This window comes from Doryrhamphus excisus, linkage group LG13 (assembly GCF_037039965.1).
Source record: "Doryrhamphus excisus strain RoL-2023G ecotype Guam linkage group LG13, RoL_Dexc_Guam_v1.1, whole genome shotgun sequence".
NCBI classification, from domain to species: domain Eukaryota; kingdom Metazoa; phylum Chordata; class Actinopteri; order Syngnathiformes; family Syngnathidae; genus Doryrhamphus; species Doryrhamphus excisus.
This window is the reverse complement of record NC_136369.1, coordinates 7,887,643-7,915,049: the sequence shown is the minus strand read 5'-3', so window position 1 is coordinate 7,915,049 and position 27,407 is coordinate 7,887,643. Positions and strand designations below refer to the sequence as shown.

At 39.8% G+C, this 27,407-nt stretch overlaps 2 protein-coding genes across 4 annotated transcripts in view; one reads left to right on the top strand and one right to left on the bottom strand.

Moving 5' to 3' along the window:
- The window catches only part of cdkl5 (cyclin dependent kinase like 5), a 45,023-nt gene extending 43,995 nt beyond the window's left edge, over nt 1-1,028 (bottom strand). Inside the window, exon 1 of the mRNA XM_058088727.2 lies at nt 1,010-1,028. The gene's annotated coding sequence lies outside the window, so the exon portion shown is untranslated. The remainder of the gene's footprint in view (nt 1-1,009) is intronic.
- scml2 (Scm polycomb group protein like 2) lies at nt 937-26,751 on the top strand. 3 transcript variants are annotated; one of them, XM_058088732.2, is made up of 14 exons: nt 937-1,141; nt 4,336-4,409; nt 4,650-4,718; nt 5,625-5,695; nt 5,785-6,019; nt 6,775-6,863; nt 7,009-7,252; nt 18,965-19,230; nt 19,485-19,614; nt 21,307-21,513; nt 22,238-22,411; nt 24,699-24,914; nt 25,058-25,212; nt 26,417-26,751. In XM_058088732.2, exons 2-14 carry the CDS (start codon nt 4,388-4,390, stop codon nt 26,540-26,542), a joined length of 2,004 nt encoding a protein of 667 aa, XP_057944715.2. In that variant the 5' UTR covers nt 937-1,141; nt 4,336-4,387; the 3' UTR covers nt 26,543-26,751. The 3 variants fall into 3 exon arrangements, with proteins under 3 accessions (XP_057944715.2, XP_057944714.2, XP_057944713.2); XM_058088731.2 differs by having other exon boundaries at nt 939-1,141; nt 18,920-19,230; nt 25,061-25,212; XM_058088730.2 differs by having other exon boundaries at nt 942-1,141; nt 18,920-19,230.
- Nucleotides 26,752-27,407: the final 656 nt, after the last annotated feature.

Below are 27,407 nucleotides of genomic sequence, written 5' to 3'. Positions count from 1 at the left end.
AATGATGAGACAACAGCCACCACAGGAAGTAAACTGGAAGAAACAAAACTAGTGTACGAGTGTAAAGGCAACTATAGGGGTGTTACTTCATGTCTAGAGGGCTCTAATGATGAAAACCATGTTTAGAAGGTTCACTTTATTTTGCACATGCTGAAGAAGGTCGCATGAAAGAACACCACGTTTAGTCTTGTACAATTCAACATATCTGAAAAGGAGGAGGAAGAACGACATCCTATTTAATCCTACCTTTTCTGTGAGTCTCAGAATTTACTGATAGGGGGTTCACATCCTGTGTTATAACATTATGTTGACATTCCCATTTTATATTAGGGACAGAAAGGATCAAGTACTCAGTAATGAAAATGACACATACATCATGGATGTCCAAAGTGCAGCTTGGGGGCCATTTGTGCACTGCAGCTTGTTTTTTTTTAATAAAACCAAGCAAAAGTAAATAAATAATGTTAAGCCTTTTTTAAAATTATAGGGTTTTGATTTTTTCAGTATGAAAAAGCTTAGACACTCCTGCTAGCCATTAGGGCTTGCCTGCACTCATGGCATTTAAGCACTAATGGTTAGGTTTGCCCCTATGTAATTTAACATACTGTTTTACACCACATCCCTTATAATAATAGACACACATTATAATTAAATTAGACTGTATTAAGTTGTATCTCATTAATTAGGGTAGGTACCTGTGTACTTAATGGTTAGTCTGTCCGCAATGTAGGCTGTTATTACTAAATATCACATTAATAAATACCCTATTTATTTAGGATGTCGTGTTGGGTCTATTGCATTATGTAATCTGTCCACTTAAGTGTGCACTCTGCAGGTAACAGCCTTTCTTTTTCCTAGTGCGAGTTCCCACAAACGAACCCGGAAGTTGCAACCAAAGCCTTAATTTTTCGTTCCAACGTGACATATAAGTTATTATAAAAGCCCTAAACGCAATACTATCCGTGTTTTGAGTGAGTGTAATGAATTGTTTTCTTTCTCTCTCCATTACCTGTGCGTGTGTGCTGCAGCTCCAGGGAAACAACGTGTGATAGAGACGGACATGCGCGGAGCTGCAGCGAACATGGCGGCCTGCATCTGACAGAAAGTGAGGGCTCCACCATCAAAATACGCGGCTCCAACGGTCTGTATGTCTTCTTTCTCTATCTTCTTCTCATGTGCTATCCAACAAAGACGCCCCGCGTGTGTGCTTCTCGTGATAAAAATCCAAAAATAGTTGCATTTTCTGTCCTTTTTAAAGTGTGTGTACAGGCAGTGAACGTGTTTTTCCTCTGCTGTATGTTTGTATGTCTGCAGGCAGCGTATTATTACACTGTATTGCCGCTTTGCTCTCTTGTTTCCTGTATTCTTGCACATCATTATTTCATTTAATAAGCAATACAGTGCTTTGTTTGTGTGACTGAAGCCAACGTATTGTTTAATGTAACATTAGCAGCCGTTAGCCCTGAGAATAACGAGTCCCGCCCACTAAAATGTAAAGAATGACAATGCGTCATACACTTTCCACATTTCATTTCATTTCATTCTTTCGTGGCTTTCTACAACCTAGTGACGTCCGTGATGTGAGATCTCCCGTGGAGTGACCATCCTGTGTGCGATAGCTTCCTTGGAAACCTCCTCTTAGCAGTAATGCCATCTTTTGTCCTCTTGAAGTTTTCCCAAACAGACTGACACACTGATCAAGATGAACGTATAGCAGGGGGCTCAGGTTGACTACACAGAGGAAAGTAGTGACAGACTTATCAATTGATATCATATACAGCACCTATTACTGATAATGCTATTAATTTAGTTCATTTAAACATATTTAACACACATATTTTAAAGAATATTGCCCAATTCAGCAAGTCAGAAATACAGAGTTTATTGAATCCTACCCTTTCTCGGAGCCTCAACATTCCTGATAGTTGTTTGTTTACTTTCACATACTACAATTTCCTCATTGGAAAAGAGAATAAATAATAAGACACGACGGAAGGGTTAGTTTGTGGATATCTTATTCACTAGTGGAATAAGCAATAGAACAAATAACACCAGTGTTACCTCTATATTATATACCACATATATTATATTGTATTCTATTATATTAATGCTTGGATTTGATGTATTGTACATGGTTAGAAAGAAATTAATTTAGAGCAGGTGTCTCAAACTCAATTTACCTGGGGGCCACTGGAGCGAGGGTCATTTAAACAAAATTCAACGTTATTATATTTGTAAACTCTTGTTCTGGATGCCAGTAGATCCATGTGTGCAGGGGAACCTAATGTTGTGATTGATGAGTGCCTATGGTTTCTGTTATTATCTCAACACACTGATTCACTTCTTATGCTAAATATGTCTGTGACAGTTTCTCCTGTCAATCAAAACCACCATTTTTATTTTTTCCTCCTCTCATCCACATAGAGAATGACGCTAATCTCATATCAGCGGCTACTTTAGGGGAAATAGTGGCTGTAAAAATGAAGTGTTTCCTGGTCTGCTGAGCACTTTTTGCATGACCCCCCTGAGTGGAGTAGACCGAGGCGCGCAAACACTGAAATTGTGTGTCGCTGAGCGAGTGGCAGAGCTGGAATCCTTTTCATGTGGGGCCTGCAGATGTCCCACATCCACACGTCTTAATGGCTTTTTATGGCACATTGGAATCTTTATGGCTCCTTCCGACTGAATGGCTCGCTCTGCAAAGACAGACAGTCTACCACAGAGATGAGTGGCCGCAGAACATTGCAGTGATTGCTAATCTGTGATGATTTTTTTTGTTGGATTGTTTCTGATATTGTACTACTCTCATGCCTTGGATTATGCTTTTTTTTCCAATAATGTCTTATAATTTAATTTTTCCCAGTGACTACCGGAAGTAGGAATATGCTCAAACCGTTTCTGGATTACTGTGTCAGAGTTTCACCCTTAAAGGCTGCGGTAACAACACAGTTCATTCATACAGTAAAAGCAAATGTTGATCATTGTTAAACCTAGCTAATATTTGATTTTATCTGAAAACAAAATAAGACAAACAGCCATATGAATGTGGATCACTAATGAAACCATTCAAATGATTCACTGTTTAGTAAACAGAGAAGTAATTCTTTGGTGAGAGTAGCTGAAATTCAGAAATGTTGTATATTTGACCAACAAATATCCATACAAATACAAAAGAGTGAGAATTAGATTCATTCTGACTAAAAATATAGCAAAAGCTTGTAATATCGACTGCAATAATTTTTTAATTAACATATTTTTTTCGGTGAAATAAAAATAATAAATTAACAAGAAAAAAATAAAACATTTCACTAAATAATGAACAACCAATTGGTTTAATATTTTAGATTTTCAAGCGTTTTATGTCTTAAATTAATATAGTGCATAGTGTAACTGGTTGTTAGGGCTATTTATACACAATATGCAATTTGACTGCACACAGAAGAAACAGTTCTCGAGGGAGTCGAACTGGTGTGAATGTTGTTAAAAGCTCATTCATTAGTTCAGAGGTTAACAACCATTAATGATACAATCACCCCCACACTCAAAACGTCTGGTCTCGATCCCAATAACCTCTCCCATATCCAACCTCCCCCTTCTATCCAAAATCCTTGAACGTGTCATAGCTGCTTAACTTCAAACTCACCTCAACTCCAACAGCCTGTTTGAATCCTTCCAGTCCGGTTTCCGTCCTAAACACAGCACTGAAACAGCTCTTCTTAAAATCACCAATGATCTTCTTCTCTCCTCCGACTCTGGCCATCTTACCATCTTCATCCTCCTAGACCTCACCGTAGCCTTTGACATCATTAGCCACTCTATCCTCCTGTTCCGCCTCAAAACCAGCCTCAATATCACAGATTCTGCTTTGTCCTGGCTCTGATCATACCTCACCAATCGTCAACAGCTTTTACTCATGTTTTAACTCTGTATAAACGAATGAATGTTGTATTTTAACGTATCTTTTACTCTGTTTACTTGTTTTTATTTAACTCAATTTTTCTGTAAAGTGTCTTTAAGCGCTATACAAATAAAATGTATTATTATTATTATTAATGACATCACGATGTTTGGCAATTGTGAAAGGTGTGTGCCTCTTACTGCAGATATTTTTATGCGTGAGCCACACAAACAACCGCTGGAATTTAATTTTTGCCGCAGAGCCACAACTGTGAAGCGCGGCTTGACAACATATACACTTTTTTTTTTTTTCAATTAAATTGTTCGTGTTTCGTTGCTTTCTGATTTTTTTTTTTGCCTCTTCAATGTTCCCATGTCTTGAAACACCCATTTGTATCTACAGTAACGAGGATCTATGGTTGGTCTTCTTCTTTGTAGGTAAGAGCCTGTCTGACTTCTTCTGCTGCAGCAGGATAACATCTTGGTCATCATGGGCCGAACACTACACAAAGGTTAGCCTTCACCATCTTCTCATGTCATTCCTAACACAGATATGCTAATTTTAACAGTAGAATCAAAAGTATCATGGGCCATTCATAGGCCCATAAAAAAGTCAAAAATGTTAAAGGAACCTATTATGCTAATTTCCGATCCTTTGTATTGAGTTGTGGACTCCGTGCACGCCCACTCCACTGTATTGTAGTGTACATTTCAAAATGATACTGAAATTTTCAAACATTTTTTGATTTCAGATCAGAAAGAGGAGAAGAAGGAGAAGCTGAGCAGTCCCAGCACAGGCTCTGCACTTGACAAATCTAACGGTGAGTACTACTCACTACCTGTCTGGCATCATCACCTTTTGAAATATTAAATATTGGAGTCCAAGCTAACTGTCTGGAGCTTTTTTAGGGACAAAATACAAACATCAACGCAAAGAGAACTTGTCAAGACTGCTGTATAAATAAACGGAACAAACCACAATGTAATATTGATATTTATACAGTAGATATTTGTTCATGTCAGTGAGTCTATGGGCTCTGTTTTCGTGGTGCAGTACAGGATGGCGAAGCGTGGCGCACCCCGTGCAGTGGTCTGGAAATCTGGTAGACTGAGAGATGAGTGCTGTCATGTTTATCAGTTTCCACTTCTAAAATTTTTATTTGGGGGTGACAAGCCATTTATTTAGTGGGGCAACGCTTTGCACTAGCATAGAGCCAATCTTTATTTTTAACGTGATCTGAAAAGATGGAGTACATGCAAGGAGCATGAGGAGAAGATACTGATAATAAACCATCATAGGTTCTCCTTTTTGGCAATGACAAAGCAGGAACGCCTGGATTAGCCTTCTGGAGAGGATTAATGTAGTGTTTAATTTAGCTGTCAGGAACAGATGTGTCGCTAGAGGTGGTCTACGTGGTGCGTGACGCGCATTGTGGCCTCTGATGTGCAGTCCAGTGGGCCCTGAGCATTTAAAGGCAATGAGAGCCGTTCTTCTCACGCCTTCTCTCCTCCCTCTTTGCCACTTGTGCCGGTGGGAAGAACGGAGGCGTAGGTGCGCTGCACTGCCCCGGACTGCACTGAAATGCGCTGTTTATGAAAATTGTGCGCTGGCCCCGTTGGCGCCCCGTTGGCACCCCGTTGGCACGGCTCAGGCAGACCTGCCCTGGTCTACGAAAACAGCCTACAGCCCTATGTAACAGCATCACCATCTTCGTTTCTTTTGCTAGAACCATTCAGTTGGGAAGACTATCTGAGAGAAACATCGTCCATTGCCGCCTCACCCACTTGTTTCAAACAGGTAGCTGTTCAGCATCATAGAGTGCATGAATTGTCTCATCCTAACAGCATTTGATCGTGATGGATGCTCCCTTTTATGCCCTCCTGCAGTCCAGACTTCCCCCCTGCAATGACTTCAAGGCGGGCATGAAACTCGAGGCTCGTGACCCTCGTAACTCCAACTCTGTGTGTATCGCGACGGTGATGGGCATGATGGGTACTCGCTTACGCTTGCGTCTGGATGGCAGTGACAACACTAACGACTTCTGGAGACTGGTGGACTCATCTGACATCCAACCCATAGGAACCTGTGAAAGGAACGGAGACATGCTGCAGCCCCCGCTAGGTGAGACAATGTTAAGACAACTGTATAGGTTGTGCATCCTTCTCCCGCTGTTTCTTTGTAAAGTGAATTAGAGGATTGTAGATGATCGGTGATGGATGCTCATATAGTACATTCCAGAGTTTGACTGGGCAAGGTAACAATAAATGGTATATAATCGAGATCGAGCGAGTGCCCCTGTACCTTTTATGGTATTTATGGAATTTATGATACTGCCTCTTGCATTTGTCGAAGATTTTGCTGTGTTAGCACGGAGCTAATGGCTTCCAGGAAATATTTGAATTGAAATCCAAGAAAAGTGAACTCTGTTCTAGCTTCAAAGGGTAGAACAACTCTGCATATTCCTTGACTTGTCTTGACTTGTCTGCTAATAATTTTGTCCTTATAACGTATGTGAGTCTCTCTTAAGAAGGGAATGGACTACTTACTACTGCTACTACTTTAGTACTGCTGTGAGCGACTTATCTGACATCACCTTATTTATACATAATGGTAAATACTCAATGGGTCACGAGTAAACTTACAACCCTTTTTTATTTTACAGTAGACTGACATATTTTATCATTAAACATGTACTAGTACCTTGTGTTTCACTTGACACAAATGTTCATTTGTTTACTTTGTTTATTAGATATACTCTAAATAAAAAAGTTCAAGTAGCATGCATCTTTGTTGAAAAGCCACCCTTCCGAGGCAGAATCATAAAAGATATCTTGGTCTAAAATGTAGTGAAATATTCCTTTGGAACTTCTGTCCAGGTTTCAGAATGAATGCTTCATCTTGGCCTATGTTCCTCCTACGAACGCTGAGTGGAGCAGAAATGGCACCAGCCTCTGCGTTTAAGAAGGTATTGTCCGCTACCGAACTTCTCACTATTGATGCTCATTATGTTTTTTTTTCTAATTGCATTGATTAAATGTTCCTAAATATAAAAGATATTGTTGAACCTTATACACACAGAAACTCTTTAATGTGTATGTGTTTGTGTGTAGGAGCCACCCAGCCCCATTAAAAACTTCTTTCAACCTGGTATGAAGCTGGAAGCTGTGGACAAGAAGAACCCTTACCTGATTTGTCCTGCCACAGTGGGTGAGGTCAAAGGCCAGGAGATCTTTGTCATGTTTGACGGCTGGCGAGGTGCCTTTGACTACTGGTGCCCCTTCGACTCCAGAGACATCTTCCCTGTCGGCTGGTGTGCCTTGACAAAACACAGTTTACAACCACCTGGAAACTTCTGTGAGTGCAGCTTTCCTTTTATTCCATGTTTAGTTGTTATAGCAACAGTAAGTAATTATTGCTTGATTTTGCTCGAAGTACTCAGTTGTTTAATATAACGTTTTAACCACTGTAATTAATGCAGATTGATAGTGGCAATTGGGCATTGTGGGATTTTGAAGAAGCTAAGCAAATACACATTCAGTGTCACTGTGGCAACAGCAGATGTAGTATTCTTTATATGATATAGTGTAGGGGTTCACAAAACTGCCTAACGTACTGTGTGACCTGAACAGGATCAGTGTGATAATAAAATATTATTAAATCACTTGAATCCCCTGTTGGTAGGAATTGTAATTATGAGTGACATTACTACTTTTCACCACTAGAGAGCAGTGCAAGCAATGTATATTGGCATCACCTGATTCCAATCCTTAATTAAGAATTAATTATAAGGATTGTCAGCTCTCTGATGTCATATACCAGACTAAACAGGGCACTTAAAAAATACTAGATCACCTTTATCTCCTTTTATAAAAGTCTAAATTTTTCAAAATTGACTTTTTATAGATATATAGTAGTCTATTGGTATATCAAATCATCACCCCACATAGTTTAACTCCTACACATATGTGCATTGTGATTAACATTGATTCCATATTGGGTCATTTGGTCTTGGCAAGTGTGCATTAGTTAGATACTTATAATAGATATTAACTTACAATTTATGTAAGAGACGCACTCAGGCAACCTCCCTCGTTTGTAACTCAATAACAATGTAAAGAACAGTTAACTCTCGGACAGCCAGATGTTTGGGAGTACTCTTGATATTAGCATGTCCTTGTGTGGTAATCTGAGTGTCCAGACACAACTCATCCACAAGGAGATATCTTGACAGGAGGAATGGTAAACACTTATTCAACACATGTTATAAAAGCATGAGGTTGCCAGAGTTCAAAGTTGGGGAGCATGTAAACAGTGTATTGAAAGAACAGTGCTTGAATGGATGGCTTTGGTGTGAAAGAACTTATATAGAACCCGATCTCAGCCCCAGCAACAAACACATTTAGAATGAAGTAGAACAAGAGGCGAGCTTTCTTTCTTTTGTGCCTTGTACTATACTGTTGTGTGCTACTGTACTGTTGCTGCTGTAAACCTGAAATTTCCCCTTGTTACGAATGCAATATAGCAACCGGATCGGCACAATTTTGTGGCAGAAGCTGACACAAGTATGAAAAGTTAGTGTTTAGTGATTAGACATAATATTGTACAGTATGTACACAATCTTCCAGGACTCTTCTTTGTATTTTGCAAACATCAGCTGCTTGTATTGTTTCTTATTGCTCATGTTAGTGCACAGTTTGAGTTCCATGCTCAGTTCATTCCATAATTTGTTTCCACATACTGAAAAGCTGAAGGTTTTTAGCGTTGTTCTTGTGTGTTTTAAGTTTAGTTTTTCCATTCCATTTTGGAATGACCAGACAGAGTACCGTATTTTCCGGACTATAAGTGGCACTTTTTTCATATGTTGGCCGTTCCTGCGACTTATACTCCAGAGCGACTTATAACTGAAAAAACTGTTTATGTTACATGTAGCTGAATAACCATTGTGTTAGCATATCTTACACCTATTCAGCCTGTTCTCTATTCTTTTATTAATGTTAGAACTTGCCTTCCAAGAGGACGTAATGTCTGTTTTGGTTAAGTAGTTTGGAAAATAAATTACCTGCAAAAAATGCGACTTATACTCCAGAGCGAGTTATAGTCCAGAAAATACGGTAATTTGTCAATGGACAGCCAAGTGATTTACCCACATAGCGGATGTCTCATATCGGCTTATTATCAGCTCTGAACAGCTCCAGACTGAGCATCAAGCTTCATCATTGGGGCATATTACATGGCAACATACTGTACTTGTGTTGAAAAAAAAACAACTGTCCTTGTCCAAGCTGTCATTCTATGGCAAAGCTAATATCCCAATGATAACAGAACCCCAAGCTTGTGAAAAAATCGTAAAGCTTTTGAATGATAAGAACAATCTCTCTCTCTACCATCTCTAAATTGGAGCAAGTTGACATTGAACTTGATCAAACTTTCCCACTGTGGCCAGAAAATGCGGACAAGCTCATAAAAAATCCTAAAGACTTGCTGTTTGCACAGTCAATGAAGACAGGCCGTACTGCTACATTTGGACACAGCGATAAGGAGTGAGCTCACAGAATTCAGAGGAGTGACTAATGCACAGGGATGGGAATTTTCCGCGGATCCGCGGAATTCCGCGGATTTTTCTGGCAAAAGTCCATTTTCGTAATTCGTGTAAATTCGTTGAGAAAATTGTGGGGGGTGGGGGGTGGGGGGTAGGTGTAGGTACAGTCTCGGTATATCGTGTCCGATTGGGCCGAGGCGGCATCTTGGCCGCGAAGTCGACGAGAAAATGAGCTGGTTTAGTAGGCTTGCTGTGATTGGTTGTATCGTGTCTCTCAGCCAATCACACGTCGCGTTTCAAACGCGTTCGGTGAACCCGTAATGGCGGAACACGGTGAAAGAGAGAACATGAGAAAGAGAGTAGAGCTGAGCAGAAGAAAAAAAACGAGAAGGCAGCGAAAGTTGCAAGACTGGCACATCAAAAAGCAGAAAAGAGGAAGGTTGCGACTGATCGTTTGCATGCACTGATTGCAAAAAGAAAACGACTATGTTAAGTTACCTGGTGTTGACTTCAACGTACGTGTTTAAAAGGAAATTGTGAGTCACATATTCAAACCTATGGAAATCTATTAATTTTACTTTGAATGCAGTTTGTTCCATGTATTTTATTCATTTATTTTTGTTGTTTGAGGTCTTAATATTTCTTTCATTGTATGCCAGTTTTAGTGCCCTCAAAAGCTGAAATGTTGGGAGCTTCCGGGGGGCTTCGCCCCCCTGGGCCCCCTACCGGGCTCCGCCAGTGGCCCCCAGACCCCCGACTTATTTTCAGCTGATTTTCAGCAAAGCCATTCCCATCCCTGAATGCAAAAAAAAAGCAGAATTAAGGCAGCACGAAAAAAAAGCAAGGCAATATCAGAGTGTACTAGTTTTCAGCGGTTCAGTGAAAGCGGTGAATCTGATACAGACACAAGTGATGTGATATGTGCGATATGTCATCTGGACCTTGTACTGAAAAAGTACCTAGTACAGGGGTGGGCAATCTTTTGGACACATTGAGTTAACAAAATTAAACAAAAGTCACTGTTGCACTCTCTACACTGGAACTGAAGCATTTATTTCTCACAACATTCTTCAGCTAGTTACAAGAATGAACGTCAACTCCAACACAGCAAGCTGCATTTACACCAACCTATTTTAAATACATTTTTAAAATAAATGAGGTGCAGATTTGATAACTTTATTTTTACATAATTAATATGTTATAAAGTTCGACTTTGTAAGACAAAACATATCTAATACCACTGATGTTTTAATGTAATGTACTTGTAAGTTGAGCTATAGTAATCATGTGCGAATTTTCAAAAATAATGGCTTGACAAAGTTGTTGTTGAATGTTTCAAATCTCAATATCAAATCTGAAAACTTTTTTTTACTTTATAGATCATAGATTTTGAAGCAAACAGAAATGAAAACACAACCCATTAAAACTTTGCCTTTTTGGACGTGCTGAATTCTGCCTTCCAAGTCAGATTTTCAAACGCCTGGTGGTCCATCTAAACAAAACAAATTTTTGCTACATTTTGCATGAATTACTTTTTCACTAAATGTGAAAAAGTTAGACAACAGCCAAATAAAAAACACTTTGATCTTTGGACTGTACAGGCTGCACTTCCGGATCGAATTTGGGATCCAACACACATGTTGGCTATATGTTAAAAGCAGATAAATCTGCGTTTATCAACTCCTATAAAGTTGGCGGCACAAACCGGAATTCTTTATATGCACTGGCATTGGGCGAAACCGTTTATTATCGGCTCTAATACTGTTCATTAACTCCTAAATAGTTAGTGGCACAAACCGGAAGTGTTTCTATACCCTCGGAAGTGTGACCAACCACAGCAGAGTGGGTGTGCCTGGAGGTGGACCGCGAAACGGTGTAATGTATTCCACCGTTTTCGCGGGAACCACAAAATCTACAGAAGTACAGCTGAATAGGTGCAGATTCTGGAAGAACTAGAGCGCTTTGAGTGCTGGTTATTGTGTGTCGCTGCTCTACAGGAGTCCACAACTCAATACAAAGGGGTGAAAAATGAGCATAATAGGTCCCCTTTAATAAACATGGACTATGTGTTTTTCTCATTCAACTTAGTGACAGTTTGGAATAGTTGTACTGTTAACCAGGGCTTGTCATCAGTCTTCATGCAGCTTTTATATACAACATTTACACATGCCTGCTTTAGATGTACTATACTTTCAAACTAGACTCGGTAGTCAACAAATTACTTTAATTCTTAAAGGTGACATGCACACCTCCATTAAAGCTCACCACATTCAGCGTTTGAGTAACAGAGAAATGTGCAGTTAGGCAGGTGTTATGTTTGCAATCCGACAAGTGAAAGCATTTGAGAAACGGGTGAGCCTTTAAGTGATGCACATATTAGCTTTACATGTAATAGAGTAGAATAACATTTAGTATATATTCATTATTATTCATAAAAATTGGCCCATGCTCCACATTTTTTGGTAAGAAAGCCACTGAGAATAGCATGTTTGGCAGGAGCTTATTTTAATTTTGTTGCACCAACAGCTTTTGTCCCCCAACCTTTTGTGTGATTTCTCTTTGCTTCTTGTTTTTAAATTGGGTCAGAATACAGAGGCGCACATGCTGAATTATTCATGAAGAGAAACATGTCCATTTTGTGCATTATTATTGCAACTTTACATTCATATTTGACGACTATTGGGAATGCAGTGATTTTTTTTTGTGCAAAATACAGGGCACAGTTTTATTTTGAACATACTGTATTCACATTGTGTGTGTTCATATCAGTACCTGAATACGTAGCGTGGAACAGAAATGTAGACGCTCAATTTTGACATAGCTGTGAGCTAACCAGCCTTGTTGAAATCACGGGCGGGTTAATATTCCACATACCATTCTTACTCGTGGTGTCTTAAAGGGGACCTATTTTGCTTTTTCACACACTTTTCTGACATATAAATGTAGTTAGAATGTTGTATTCTTGTGTTTAACAATGCCAAAGTTTCAGGTAGTGAGATTTGCGCATTGGGAAGTGAGCCCCGAAAGAAGTTTGGGATGGCTCAAAACGCTCGGTTTCAGAAGGCGTGGTAAAACTGCCCCTTTGTGATGTCACAGAGGATCGTACTTCCTTATATGGGTTTAGCTGTAAGCCAGATAAGCTCTCTGCGCTCCCCTAAGCTCTGCTACTCTGTTGAAACATAAAACAAGCTCAGCCAGAAGTTCTTGTATTTGGTGATTCCCAGCAAGAGAAAAATAATTCCATCTGTCAACGGCATTTCACAGGGGACTGTTTTTGTGAAAATGAACATGAAATATCCGCCTGTTGCTGGAGCCAGAAGCAGGGTGCTCTCGCCGGGAAAGGTGCATTAATTTCAGACACACTGCGTCCACGTCCATGCAGCGCCTTCACGTCCGGCTTTTATGCTGTAACGCAACGGCGCCTCTGCTAAAGTGTGTCTGACAATGAGCGTTCTTCCTCGGGCAGGCAAGGTTGCCAGACGTCCAGCTTCTCTTGAGCTCCAAAGCACCAGCCGTGCTACATTACCACTCAAACACTTTTCAGTTAGCTCTCCAAAAACTTTATTGATTTATTATCACTATATTAGGAAAGTGGGGTTCGTTCATAGTTAGGAAGCACTTTGGGCATGTGGCCAATCACAGCGGAGTGGGCGTTACTCGGAGGCGGGTCGTAGTATGACAACACCTATTGGATGTGGATGTGTAAGTGAATACAAGTCAATGTACTTACTTTCATCGAGTGCATATCTACAAAGAGATTTAAGGGGGCGTTTTGTCGCGCACAAATTTTAAGCAAACCTCATTATCTGAAACTTTGGCGTCGTTTTAACATGATAATACAGTAAACCTTGGATATATCGGACTCGGATATATCGGAAATTCGCTCACAACGGACAGATAAAAAAGAACCAATTTTTCTGTAATGCATTTTCAATAAAAAATCATTGCATATATCGGATTTTTTATAACGGATTTCGCCTATTTTGGACAAAATCTCCAGTCCCGTTCCAATTTCCCTTGCATATATCGGATGGCCGCATCGTGTCTTTCTCCTGGCTCCAGATTTAGGACAAATATAAAAGTGAGTGACGTCAATAATACTAGCACAGCAGTGAATGAGATCTTAACCTCACTATTGGAAATAACGTAGGCCTGACGGGCGTAACAGGGCCTAGCTTAATTAACAATTTGTTATGCTCAGAGTCCAATAAAGTTACATTCTCATTACCTTACGTCTCTTTTCATTGCCCAGTCCAGGTACATTGGAAACATAGTCAAGGAAGTGCCTTTTTATAACGGATAAAATCCGATTTACGCATATACCGGATATAAATCCGATATATGCATATATGCATATAAAATGATAATTTTCCGGTATATGCATATAACGGATTTCGCTTATATCGGACAAAACCAGTGGGAACAATTGAATCCGATATATCCGAGGTTTACTTTATAACTTTCTAACAACATTTATAGGTCAGAAAAGTCGAAAAAGCACAACAAGTCCCCTTTAAATCTTTTTGTTCTCAGTGCACACACAGCAGGTATGCACAATTGTACGAGGCAGAATGCCTGATGTCTTATTTGGCAAAACCTCTTTTTTTTCAAGGCTTAACTTGTAATTGTGACAAATATAGAAATGTATTTGTTAAAACTGTTCGGTATAAAATCGGTATTGCTAACACTTGGGAGAAAAATGTTATATGGAGCCGGTCCAACATAATGGATCAAGAAAAATTTGGCACATGCCCCTCCCTGATGACAAAAGTCTAACAATTTCTAAATATGTTATTGATAGAGGATTTGTGTGGGAAGCTAATCTGTTTTCGACCGCTCATGCTGCACACTCCGGCATTAAACAGTGTTGACGTCTTGATTTGTCAGCATTTGTCCTGTTGTTCGTCTAGTCCAGAGCCACATTAAGATACAAGAGACTTTTGTCAGGCTTCCTGAGGCTGCTTGGCTCCTCATTGTTCCACAGACAGGCTGATATCTGACCGTGCCACTGTTTCCTGACATTGGGCCCAGCCATCTTTCATCTGGGAATGTCTGAAAAGGTTCGGGTTACAGCGAAGGGGACCTCTGTCCAGTTTGTGTGCGTGTGTCTTTGCGTGTTGAGTGAAAGCATGCTTATGTGCACCCCAGCGGCTGAAGTTTGGCCCTCTTTCATCCGTTTCACTCAAGACCCTTCTGATCCAGTTTAACCTTTTGCCCACCATCCCAAGCTAACAGCCCTCTCCCCATCACCCATCCCCCGTCCTCTTCCCAGGAGTCCCACCGTTAACCCCTTTTCCCCTGACAGCTCCTCCTCCCCCAGAGACTTGCTGTGAGGCAGGTGACTGATGCAGACTGTCGATATGGCCTACAGATAACATGAATAAAGGATTCAACCCCCCCTTTTTGCCGTTCACCACACCCACCCGCTCCTCTCACCCCCACCCCTCCACTCCCTTGCCCCTATGCAAATCCCCCCCCCCCTCCTAATTCACTGGGAGGGAAGCTTTGCAACCAGAAGCAGGAGGGTGGGCTTTGTTGTGTTCTCCAAAAAGACCAGGGCACACGGGAGTGAAGAAACAGCAAGAAAACATGAGGCAATGATGTGGAGAAGGTGAGAGCACAGTACAGAAAGTTTGGACTGGCACCGGATGAGAGAGAAAATCTGTAAACTGAGCGTTGTTTCAAAGAAAGGAGCAGGAAACGGCTGTGAGACATTACCCCTAATACCGCCGCTGCTGCTACTATCACTACTTTGAAAGACACAGCTGCAACATTGAGCTTCTGCTTTTTGGACGGCATTTCCTGGTGAGTTTGACATATACATAGAATATGTTGCTGGTGTTTATAATTGCAGAAACTTTTTTTTTAGCAAGGCTTGCTTACTTTGCTGGGTTTACTTTCCTGTGTGTTTATTGACTGCTTCTTTGTAGGAATGCATAATATTTATTCAGCATGTTTCATTACTATGATGCATACTACGTCGCTGCATGGATTGAGATCAGGCAAAATTAGGTTCAGGAAGTGGTACCGGTTTCTTGTCTCAGTTTGTGTGTTTTGCTTAGGTTGTGCAAGAAATTAAATGCAAATAAATGAACTTTTTGAGCATGCGAGCATGAGTGATTTGGCTCCACTAGACAGAGCTACACTTTTAAGCTGTAGTTATCGGTTTAACATTTTTGGATGCCACACACGTGTGTGTTTGCAGGTAGAACATCAGGATGCAGTTTGCAAAAGATTAAGCCTCTCTATACTTACATTGTCTGGCGCTTATTACCAACAGTGAGTGTTTTGTGGAAACGTGTCAGGGCAGACACACATCTAAATTTGGAAGTTCAGATTGACAACACATGTGAGTGTGTGTGTGTGTGTTTATTTGTATGAGGCTGAATCAACTGACGTCTGATGGCGCTGCGTTTGTGGGGTTGGGGGATAGTGTAATTAGATGAGGCGCAACTCTTTGGGGCCCCTCCCCCCACCATACAGACAGCAGACACACACACACTAGGCGACCTCATTCTCGTGTATATATACACACATACACACACACACTCACAACTTTCCTCAGGCTGCCTTACACAGGTCAGCGGGTCGAGTTGGTATTATATAGTCATGATCAGGGCCATATGTCTATTATGTTGCACTATATGTGTGATGTTTGCTCAAAATGTTAGTGGGCGTTATATAGTGGAATGTCAGTTTTCGAACAAGATTCAGTTTTTGCCAAAATTATTCACCAAAAATATTGCTTCGGTTCTTGTACACTGTCATGGTTATTGTGTATTATTGTATACAACTTGTATTTTACCCATTGCCACGTTGAATGTTTTTATTAGTAAGGATGTGGATGGACTACTCCCAGCATTGTTTGTTTATTCAGCCATCTTGGATCACACAGCCAACAGCAAATCTCACGATACTGAGTTTACACAACACTACAGCATCCTGACAGACTCGTTTTGTTGTTGAATCTTACAGAAGCAGACTCCTGAGTCCAAATGTGTTTGTAACATGTCTTTATTACAAAATGTGCCTGCTCTTAACTCTCAGAAGTCATTATGACCCATCTATGACGTTATCCACGGTTGACACTGTGGTTTTTTTGTTAACTTAAGTCAACAGAGTTGCATTAACATAGCAAATATAGTTACACTACATTACAGCATTTTGAGAAAGAATGTGTGAAACAATATTGAATTCAAGAAATAACTCAAAATACTAAGGAGTCATGAATGTGGCTCTGTTCTCCCCTCATCTTCCCCTATGTGCCTCATCACCATCTTTGTTAAAAAGACGTCAATCAAGGCTAAAGAGACATTAAATGTTTATATCATTCATTCATTTTTGGTGTATAAATGTTTAGAGTTTGTAAAGCAGATATTGTTTTTTGTGTGTAGTATAATGTTAATAATAATCTTAAAAAATGTAGTCGTCACCATTTGGGCAAGAGAAATATTTGTTCTTTTTTACTTTTTTTACTTTTTTAGCATAAAGGTGTGAGAAGGCCCCTTGGTCTTCTATTGTGAATGCCTTTGCATTAGCCACTGACCTTTGGTCTGCCGTGATTAAGCATGAGACCTTGCGTTTCCTCTGGTTGAACATGAGACCACTCCTGGTAAGCCATTCCACATAATGTTGTTAGCATTCATTGTCAGAATAACTATGTAAAATGACATTAGCAACGGTCTGCAGCTTTTCTTACACTCACAAGTACACAGTAACTGGGATTGCATCTGAATGGAATAGAATGGTACTATAGATTAGTTGTCCGTAAACCTGGGCAACCTCCCACTTCCCACTCTGAAATATATACTGTATATAATTTAATTTTGTAAAAGTGTTTTTTAAGTGATACATGTTTAAAGTCTCTGTGTGGGGTTTGCATGTTCTCCCCGTGCGTACATGGGTTCTCCGGGCACTCCGGTTTTCTCCCAAAAAACATTGCAAAAACATGTTAGGTTAATTGCAGATTCTAAATTGTCCAGAAATGTGAGTGTGAATGGTTGTTTGTCTTTATGTGCATTGTGATTGGCTGGCTGGATAGGCTCCAGCATACCCCCGCGGCCCTAATGAGGATCAACAGCATGGAAAATGGATGAGTGAATATTTAAAGACAAAAAATTGTGTTGTTATTGGTTACTGGTGTCAGTCAACATTTCAGGTTTTTCTCTTTGTGCCTTTGCTCTATTGGCATACACTGGCACCTCCTGCTGCAGCAGTGATATGTAAGGAGCAGACGTGTTCAGTGGTTCAAAATGCGTGTCTGTTGGGCACTCTCCAGGAGGGGAGAGCACTGGTGTGATAATGCATTTATTTTTCCCTTATAATTTTGCAATTTGCTAGGAATGTTTGTGATTAAATAAAATTTGGTGGCCCACCAAATTGATGATGGGCTTTTTTAAGTTCATTTAACTAGCAAATTTGACATCGGTATAACGTCTGATGTATTGTTTGGTATCTTTTATCACCAACACAGACAGACATTAACAAATATAAAAGCATGAGCTGCCTGGATGGCTTGAATATGTCATTGGTTCCAACAAGGACCCTTAGTTGCCCTGCAAGGGGCCTAGCGTAAAAACATGAAGTCCATGAAATCTTGTGACAATGTTGCTGTTTTGCAGCATTGAATCTAGACATGGGACCCTGAAAGCTAAACCTATACATCTAAATTGGTAGAAAGATGGCTGAGTGTACTACGAGTAATCAGTAGTACTAACTTGATATACATATGGCATATTTCATTTGTTCATTGTATGTTCATTCATTCATTTTCTACCGCTTTTCCTCACGAGGGTCGCGGGGATGCTGGAGCCTATCCCAGCTGTCTTGGGGCGAGAGGCGGGGTACACCCTGGAATGGTCGCCAGCCAATCACAGGGCACATATAGACAAACAACCATTCACACTCACATTCATACCTATGGACAATTTGGAGTCGCCAATTAACCTAGCATGTTTTTGGAATGTGGGAGGAAACCGGAGTACCCGGAGAAAACCCACGCATGCACGGGGAGAACATGCAAACTCCACACAGAGATGGCCGAGGGTGGAATTGAACCCTGGTGTCCTAGCTGTGTGGTCTGCGCGCTAACCACTCGTCCACCGTGCCACCCTCATTGTATGTTATACCGGTCAATTATTTTTTTTACCTAGTAGGCCTACTGTACAATGTTTCAGGGGTTTTCAAAGTGGGTCACTATGAGCCTCCCCACAGACAATATAATATGTTTGGGGCCTACCCTTCTCCCCCAAAAAGGGCTTTTGTGAAGTTTTCCGCTCATCTTTTTACTGTCTACATTCATCATACTTATACCGACACTTCTATGTCCATAAAGAGAGTTTGAGCACACAATTGCATTCATACAGTGTTTTATAGTCCACATGGTAACAATGCATATTTCTGTCTTTAGTTTTTGAGGTAAGATGTGAATGGCAAGTGGGACAAGAGTGTGATGTTTCTATCTGTTTCTTTTCCTGTTGTAGTTACGCTCCCGGGTGCTCTCCTGGCCCCTGTTTCCTCCCCCTCAGCTTCCCTCACAACACGTCGCTCCACGTCCAACTCTTCCTCCTCCAACATGCAAACTTCATACAGACTGCCCAACCCATTGCCCCCCCTCCCAGTGCGAAAGGGTGTCAGAGGTCGCCGCCCTAAGTCGCAGACTATCGCTTTGTTAAAGGCAGCGGCCGAGGCTGCGGCGGCTGCAGCAGTAAATGGAGCATCAGAGAGCCCTGTCAGGACTACTCAACTGACCCTCAGACCACACAGGAAGCGAGGGCCCAAGCCTGGCAGCAAGGTGAGATGAGATGTCTGACATTTTTATTTAGACTATTATGAAAAAATCTTTTTCGGATAGGAATAAAACAGGCCGTGGATGTTCTATGAGAAGACGGCCAAGGATTTGTTAAGAATCCATTTGGGCACACAGCTGCGTTATGTGTGGAGTGTACTTTGTTTGTCAAACAGTTACAATACACCAACAATAACTTATTAACTAACAACTCTGCAAAGTTCATGAGGATCATGGCATGATTTTTTTTTTATCTCCAGAGGAAGTCTCGGATGGTGCAGTCGCTTGGGGCATCGTCAATTAAAGCTACTCCTCCAGAGACGAGACTGAGCTCCAACCATGTGTCAGTAGACAACCACCACAGCAACAGCTCAAGCGTGGTCTGCACAGGTAAACTTTAATAGCAAATACAAGGGAAGCTGGAATATACCCAACACTGCTATAGGAAATGTGTATTTATTAAGGCTGTCAGTCAATTTTTCTTTATGATTAATTGCTTTTAGTTGCTATCGTTAACTCGTGATTAATCACGATTGATCGCCAATAGAATAAATAAATGAAAAAAACTCAAAAAGATCATTTTTAAGTCTCTTATTAACACAAGACTGGACATTATATTTGCATTACATTATATTAGTTTTAATATATTCCGAACACTGCTATAGAAAATGTGTATTTGTTAAGGCTGTCAGTCAATTTTTCATCATGATTAATTGCTTTTAGTTGCCATCGTTAACTTGTGATTAATCACAATTGATCACCAATAGAATAAATAAATAAAAAAAAACTCACAAAGATCATTTTTAAGTCTCTTATTAACACGAGACTGGACAATATATTTGCATTACATTATATTAGTTTTAATATATTCCAAACGCTGCTATAGAAAAAGTGTATTCATCAAGACTGTCAGTCAATTTTTCATCATTATTAATTGCTTTTAGTTGCTATTGTTAACTCGTGATTAATCACAATTGATCGCCAGTAGAATAAATTAAAAATATAAATAAAAAAGATAATTTTTAAGTCTTTTATTAACCACGAGACTGAACAATATATTTGCATTACATTATATTAGTTTTAATATATTCCGAACACTGCTATAGAAAATGTGTATTTGTTAAGGCTGTCAGTCAATTTTTCATCATGATTAATTGCTTTTAGTTGCCATCGTTAACTTGTGATTAATCACAATTGATCACCAATAGAATAAATAAATAAAAAAAAACTCACAAAGATCATTTTTAAGTCTCTTATTAACACGAGACTGGACAATATATTTGCATTACATTATATTAGTTTTAATATATTCCAAACGCTGCTATAGAAAAAGTGTATTCATCAAGACTGTCAGTCAATTTTTCATCATGATTAATTGCTTTTAGTTGCTATTGTTAACTCGTGATTAATCACAATTGATCGCCAGTAGAATAAATTAAAAATATAAATAAAAAAGATAATTTTTAAGTCTTTTATTAACCACGAGACTGAACAATATATTTGCATTACATTATATTAGTTTTAATATATTCCGAACACTGCTATAGAAAATGTGTATTTATTAAGGCTGTCAGTCAATTTTTCCTCATGATTAATTGCTTTTAGTTGCTATTGTTAACTCATGATTAATCACAATTGATCACCAATAGAATAAATTTTTAAAAAATTCAAAAAGATAATTTTTAAGTCTCTTATTAACACGAGACTGGACAATATATTTGCATTACATTATATTAGTTTTAAAAAATGTACCTTGCCGCATCAAAAACTGACAAGTGTGCAACAAGTAGACATTGTTAAGGTAAACTGTCCATCGTTCAAATGTAGAAAATAATGTCAGAAAATATAACTGTGACTTACATCACAAATAAAGGTTCTCAAAAACACTCAACAACTAAATGAAATAAAAACAGGGTGTTAAATAAATAAAGGCAACTTTTAAAAAAATGAAGTGCTCAAGATTAGTCAGTAGTCTTTTTTTCAGTCTTTTCTTCAAAGTACCCTTTTCTTTGTCCATTTTTGCTTGATATATATATTTATTTGTACATTTGCTGATATCTCCTTCTGGTTGTGTCCATGCAGTATGTGTGTACGTAAACAAACACGGCGACTACGGCCCACATCTTGACCGTAAACTAGTACAGCAGCTCCCAGACCACTTTGGCCCAGCTCCTGTCAACCCCGTGCTTCAACAGGCCGTCCAGGCCTGTGTGGACTGTACGTACCAGCCCTCTGTGCTGCTGTCATTTCTACAGAGCCAGTCCCACACAGGAGGCGAGGTCATCCGAGGTCAGTAGTCTTTAAAGCACACACCAGAAATCAGAAAAATACAAATTTGGCTGCTTGTCTTTCCGGCTTTAGTCGCAGCAGCTGCGTTGTCATTAGGTTGAGTTACCGATTTGGAGCACTCATATTTGGAAAAGAATAATGCCATGACTGTAGAGATACAGTATGTAGTACATAGTGTATGCTACACTCAAAAATAAAAACTGTTGGGTTGTTTGTTCTTATTGTTTCATTTCAATATTGCTCAGTACATTACTAAAAATGTAAATTGATTCCCAGAGCCATATAGACAATCAGCCAGATCTAATTAGCATTCACTCAGGAATGAATGTTATTGACTATGCATGTGCATTTGGGGAAGAAATTGCAGGAAAATGATGCCTGTGTCTGCATCTGATAAGCACTGCTACAGTAATCTGAAGTGACATGGAAATCTAACCTGGTTTAGGATGCTGGGATCCAGTCACCCTCGAGGGAGTCAAACTGGGAAGCGTATGTGCCAAGGGAGAGGGGCGGGGGGGTATTAATTTGTGAATTTGTGCAAGCTTGGCTTGGGTGGGAGGGTGTTGTGCAGATTGAGTGTTGTGGGTTTTTACTGATAAAGGGGAGGGAGCCCCCATACCATCTGCTGTTTCTCCTTTATCTGTGAATGCTTTCAGCCTGCGTATGAGCAGGTGTACATGCAGCACACAGACTAATACAGTATTTGTTTTTGTTGTATCTACAGTGCGCTCCGAGCATGGTATCCGTTACGTGAAGCTCCCCTCCGTCACCAGCGCGTCCACCGTGCTGAGGTTCTTGGAGAACATGTGTCAGCATCTGGAGAGTGTCAGTCTGTTCAGCTCACAGCCTTTCAGCCCCTACAACAAAAACACACGCTTCTTTGAAAGGACAAAGTCAGGTGGGTAGACTTTATAATTCATGAGGAAGATGTGATCGTTTATCAGTTTGAAAAACACAACATTTCCTCGATCTCTTAGATCACTCATATAATGTAGTCTTAATGCCAGCCATTGGTAGGGAACTGTAGTGAACTTGATAACATTTTGCCCCATTTATCGTCTTCTTAATGGGGCTTGTGGTCTGAATGCTGTGGACGAGAACTTGGTCAGCTGGCTGACAGATAAACTCCCAGGGTTTGCCTCCATTGGGTCAACATGTCACTCCACACGAAGAAGGAGGAGACAAATACAGTGCCCAGCTTTTAGCTTGCGAGATTCACGGCTAGCAATCGTGCTACGGCTTGAAAGCCCTTAGCTCTATTATGCTAATTGTTCTACCCTTTGTACTGATTTGTGGACTCCTATAGAGCAGCTACACACGATAACCAGCACAGAAAGCTTTCTACATCTTCCAGTACATGCACCTATTCCAGCTGTATTTCCTTGGCGGTCTTATTCCACCCACAGCCCGCCTCCGGTCACACCAACTCCGCTGTCATTAGTCAAACGGGGGAGGTCAGGTCTACAGCTTGTATTCGGTCACGCCCATATAAGGAAGTCCAATTTACTGTGACATCACAGGGAGCCGGTGTTTGGAAAAACTCTCTGAAACAGAGCGTTCAGAACCATCCCAAACATCTTTGGCATAGTTTAACACAAGAATACAACATCGTAACTACATTTATAGGTCAGAAAAGTGGAAAAAGCATAATAGGTCTCCTTTAAATATGCAGTATATGTTGGAAAACATTATTACTAAGATAACATCATAATGGGAAAAACAACCAAAAAGACTGAAAAGCCACCTTTATTAGCGTTTGCTAACCCTGTTGTTCCCGTAGAGTCCAGTATTGACATGGTCCAGTTTGCAAACAAAATTAGTACAAAAATGAAAGTTAAAACTCATGAGTTAATGCTCATGAAAATGTGAAATGTAGAAAGAATTGCTTCATTTCATAAAACTATAGATTTTCACTTCCCCATACTGCTTCATCTAAATCACATGAGTTAATAGAGGGCCGAAGCACTGCAGGTTTTCTTTCCAACCAGCGGGTGATTTAATTGACGAGCTCCTTCCATCAAACCCAAGGAGGGTTAATCATTAAAATCACCTGCTGTAGTGATCGCTGGAAATAAACCTGTAGTGTCTTGGCCCCCCCTGGTCTAAATGCTCCAGCTATATAAGTGCCCAATTATTCAATGCACAGCATAAATACACCACCAAGATTACAAAGCCTGCTCAGTTGAAAGAAAACAAAATGGCAAAGAAACATACAAAAGAGAGGGAAAAATCTTCACCATGTATTGGAATTTGGCAAGCGATCGCATTGTTGACACATGCATGCCTCTGCACGGGTCTCCATGCACCTCAGTCTGCTGTACATTTTTTTTTAACTCAACCAACTATTACTAATAGTTGATTTATTGTAAGCTACTAAGTTTCAAAACTCTGCAGAATAAGTATTACTACAATGAAGGCTTGATAGTTTTGTGTGCAACTGTATAGACTGTATTTGAATACACAGGGAAGAACTAAATTTGAAACACTTCTATGCTAGGACTACGTTAAAAACCATAGCATTTCAGTATGTGGAATCAAACTATGGAATGGATTGAGTAAGGACCTCAAACAATGCACAACGATGAGCCAATTCAAGAAACAATACAAGCAGTTGATGTTTGCTAAATACAAGGATGAAGAGTCTTGAACCAGTCATGATGTGCTATATATATCACTATATTGACACTTACTATGGTACCCATTATGTCATTGGATGGTCATATCACCTTGTACTTTGGTACGGGACAAAAAATGAAAATAAAAAAAATATTTAAAAAAAACTTAAACTAAACTAAAGTGAACAAATGTAACAGTTACTGATTGTAAAAGTACCAGATGGAGGGGTAGGATTTAATAAGCTTTGCTTCTTCCTACTCCTTTTGGACATGTGGAACTGGGAACTGATTATGGGATGCACTCAATTGTAATCTGATGCATGTTCAAATGAAATAAAACCATTACCATTACCATTATCACATGTAGAAATAATGCATTTAATAATCCATGTCATTCACAGTGCACAAACTGCTACAGCATTAAGATGTTACTAATAGATAAGCACCTTGCGAAAATAAAAACAACAAGATACACGTGCAAAAAACATATAGTATAGTAAATTATAGTAAGGCAACATTTAGTAGTATTTGAAGTGTGTGTGACTAGTTGTTGTTGCTCCCCCCCTCCAGAACCGATGTCCCACACAGAAAACGGCTTGTCTAAAGATGATTCCACAAAGGATTCTCTTCCCAAAGCGCGGTCTCCTCACGTATCGGCGGACTATCGAGCGACGAAGAGGGAGCGGCCATATTACACCTCACATTCACACACACCTCCACCTCTACGGAGAGTCAGCTCTAACCCAACCGAACACGGTCCAGTGGCTACACACAGACGTGTGGAGGGTAGGTCCATTTGTACACGCCGCCTTGGTCATAAACTTGGCTTTTACATATACATATAAAGTACATATACATATAAAGTACATATACAGTACACACTCATTTGACCACACGCAACTTTAAATGATTGTTTTTACTATCTTCAGCAGCTAGCTCAACAACCGGCCCAGACCAGGTGACACAGGACAAGGAAGGTCCGGGGAACAATGCCTCTTCTTGGTCGGTTGATGAAGTCATCCGGTTTGTTCAGGAGGCCGATCCACTCACTCTCGGCCCGCACGTGGAACTGTTTAGGAAGCATGTAAGTACTTTTTTATGTGAACTGGGAGTGTCCTGATTAACTTTTTAATTAATTTTTACTACCTGTAATGGTCTAGATCAGGGGTCTCAAACTCAATTTACTTGGGGGCCACTGGAGCTAGGGTCTGGGCAAGGCTGGGCCGCGTCAGGTTTTCTAAAAAAAAACAAAAAACGCATTTATTAAAAACAGAAAAATATACAAACTTTTTCAGTGCTTTGGTTCCGATTTTCTACAAGAAAAGCTCTGATAAAACATTCCACTGTTCTCAAATATCTTACTTTTCATTTTTCTGCACAAAATAAGATGAAAAATAAATAAACAATTCAAGAATAAAGAAAATCAATCAGTAATAAATAAATATAATAATGATAATAAAACGGCAAATAATAAAAACTTAAGAAACCACATATAGTTGGTGGGTAGACAAAGTATTTTTTTCAGATTAAAATGAACAAAGCATTATTAGAGCCCTGTAGACATGACAAAACACGACTATAGTCACATTTATACTCTTTTTATTTACAACATATTGCGCAACTGCAGGGTCTTGAGACACATGCTAACTCAAATGCAAACTAGAGAGCTCGCGACCTAAATGGTAGCCTTCAAGTTATTTCCTTTAAACTTAAATAGCCAAAAACTTACCACTTCCACACGGATAGGGAGGACAACTATTAACAGTTACTTAACCTTTAACATGAACATTAATCAAACATAATAATTTTTTCTGGGTACATGATACCATACAGCATCCATATCAAACTAACATTAAACTTCATATCAAGGCGGGGGCCTCAAACTAGTGTCCTGCGGGCCACATTTGGCCCGTGGGCTGCATGTTTGAGACCACTGCTCTAGATAATATTAGGATGTTATAGTGTCTGGGGTTCAGCGGTTCAAGCCTTAAATTGTTCTCGAAATCATCGAAATCCACTTTTTGTTCAACTGTGGACCGTTCAAAGGTCAGGTGTAGTTTAATGTTGGAATGAAAGGACACTACTAATTACAGTATGTGACCATCAATGTTTGTTGCAGTCATCCAGTCAAGATGTTGGTGGACGTAGTCAACAAACCAGTTGAGATAATGAAGCCTAAGGAAGCCATTGTTCCATCATTCTGCCCCTGTCCGAGTCCAACTATTCACAAGTCATCACTGTGTTGAATCCTGGGGTCTGACGTCTTGCTTCTTCCTCTCTCTCTGCAGGAGATTGATGGAAGGGCCTTGATGCTTCTACGCAGTGATGTCATTATGAAGTACATGGGACTGAAGTTGGGCCCGGCACTCAAACTCTGTCATCACATCGAGAAGCTGAAACAGACCAAACAATGAAGGCTCTTGTCACTGACAAACACACATGCGTATTCTTTTACAGGGATCCCACCTTAACATCAGTCTCTGAGGCATTTAATGTACATAGCGTATGTGCATTTGGAAGGTTTTAGCAATCCTGATGCTACTGTCAATCAACAGCTTACACATTGTTGGTGTTGTTCCAAACTTTCAAGCTAATAAATTGGATGTTTAGGATAAAGAAATTATGTCGGACTTTGGAGTGTTGGCTTTTAACGACACAAACATTCGGAGAAATATATCACAAATCCAATTCATAGATTCAGAATTATGTTTTTTAGTGTTTGTTTCAGAGTTGAGGTGGCCTCGGTGTTGTTTGCTCTGATATAATCTAGTTTTTGTTACTTGCCAAACATTTACTTTACATTAAAGCAGTACAGTTTCCGATGATTAGCCTTGTTGTGATTAGTATCCAATATATGAGGCATGTTTTTGTATTCGTCTTTTTGCCTTAGCATGAGCATCGGCCCGTAATTTAATTACATTAATTACCTTTTAAACCTCAGACAGACACTGTAGCTTTTGCCGTTGTAAACATTTTTTACACTGACAGCGACTGCATCGTTGTGGTGTTGGCTACCAATGCAATAAGATTTCTGACACGTTGCTTTTTTGAATGTAATAAGTCATCAAAAAAGGTACCGGACTGCCCCCAGGTATGTGAATAGAAGTCAAATGTCGGACAAGGGGTTGTTTGTGAAGTGGTACACAATTCAGCGTCCGCATTCATTTATTTTTTACTGGCATAACTGACAAATATCGACAAGTATTAAATATGGCGTTTTGCTGACGATCACTTTGCACTCATGTTGTAGTTGTACACAATTTGTTACTTGTTTATGTT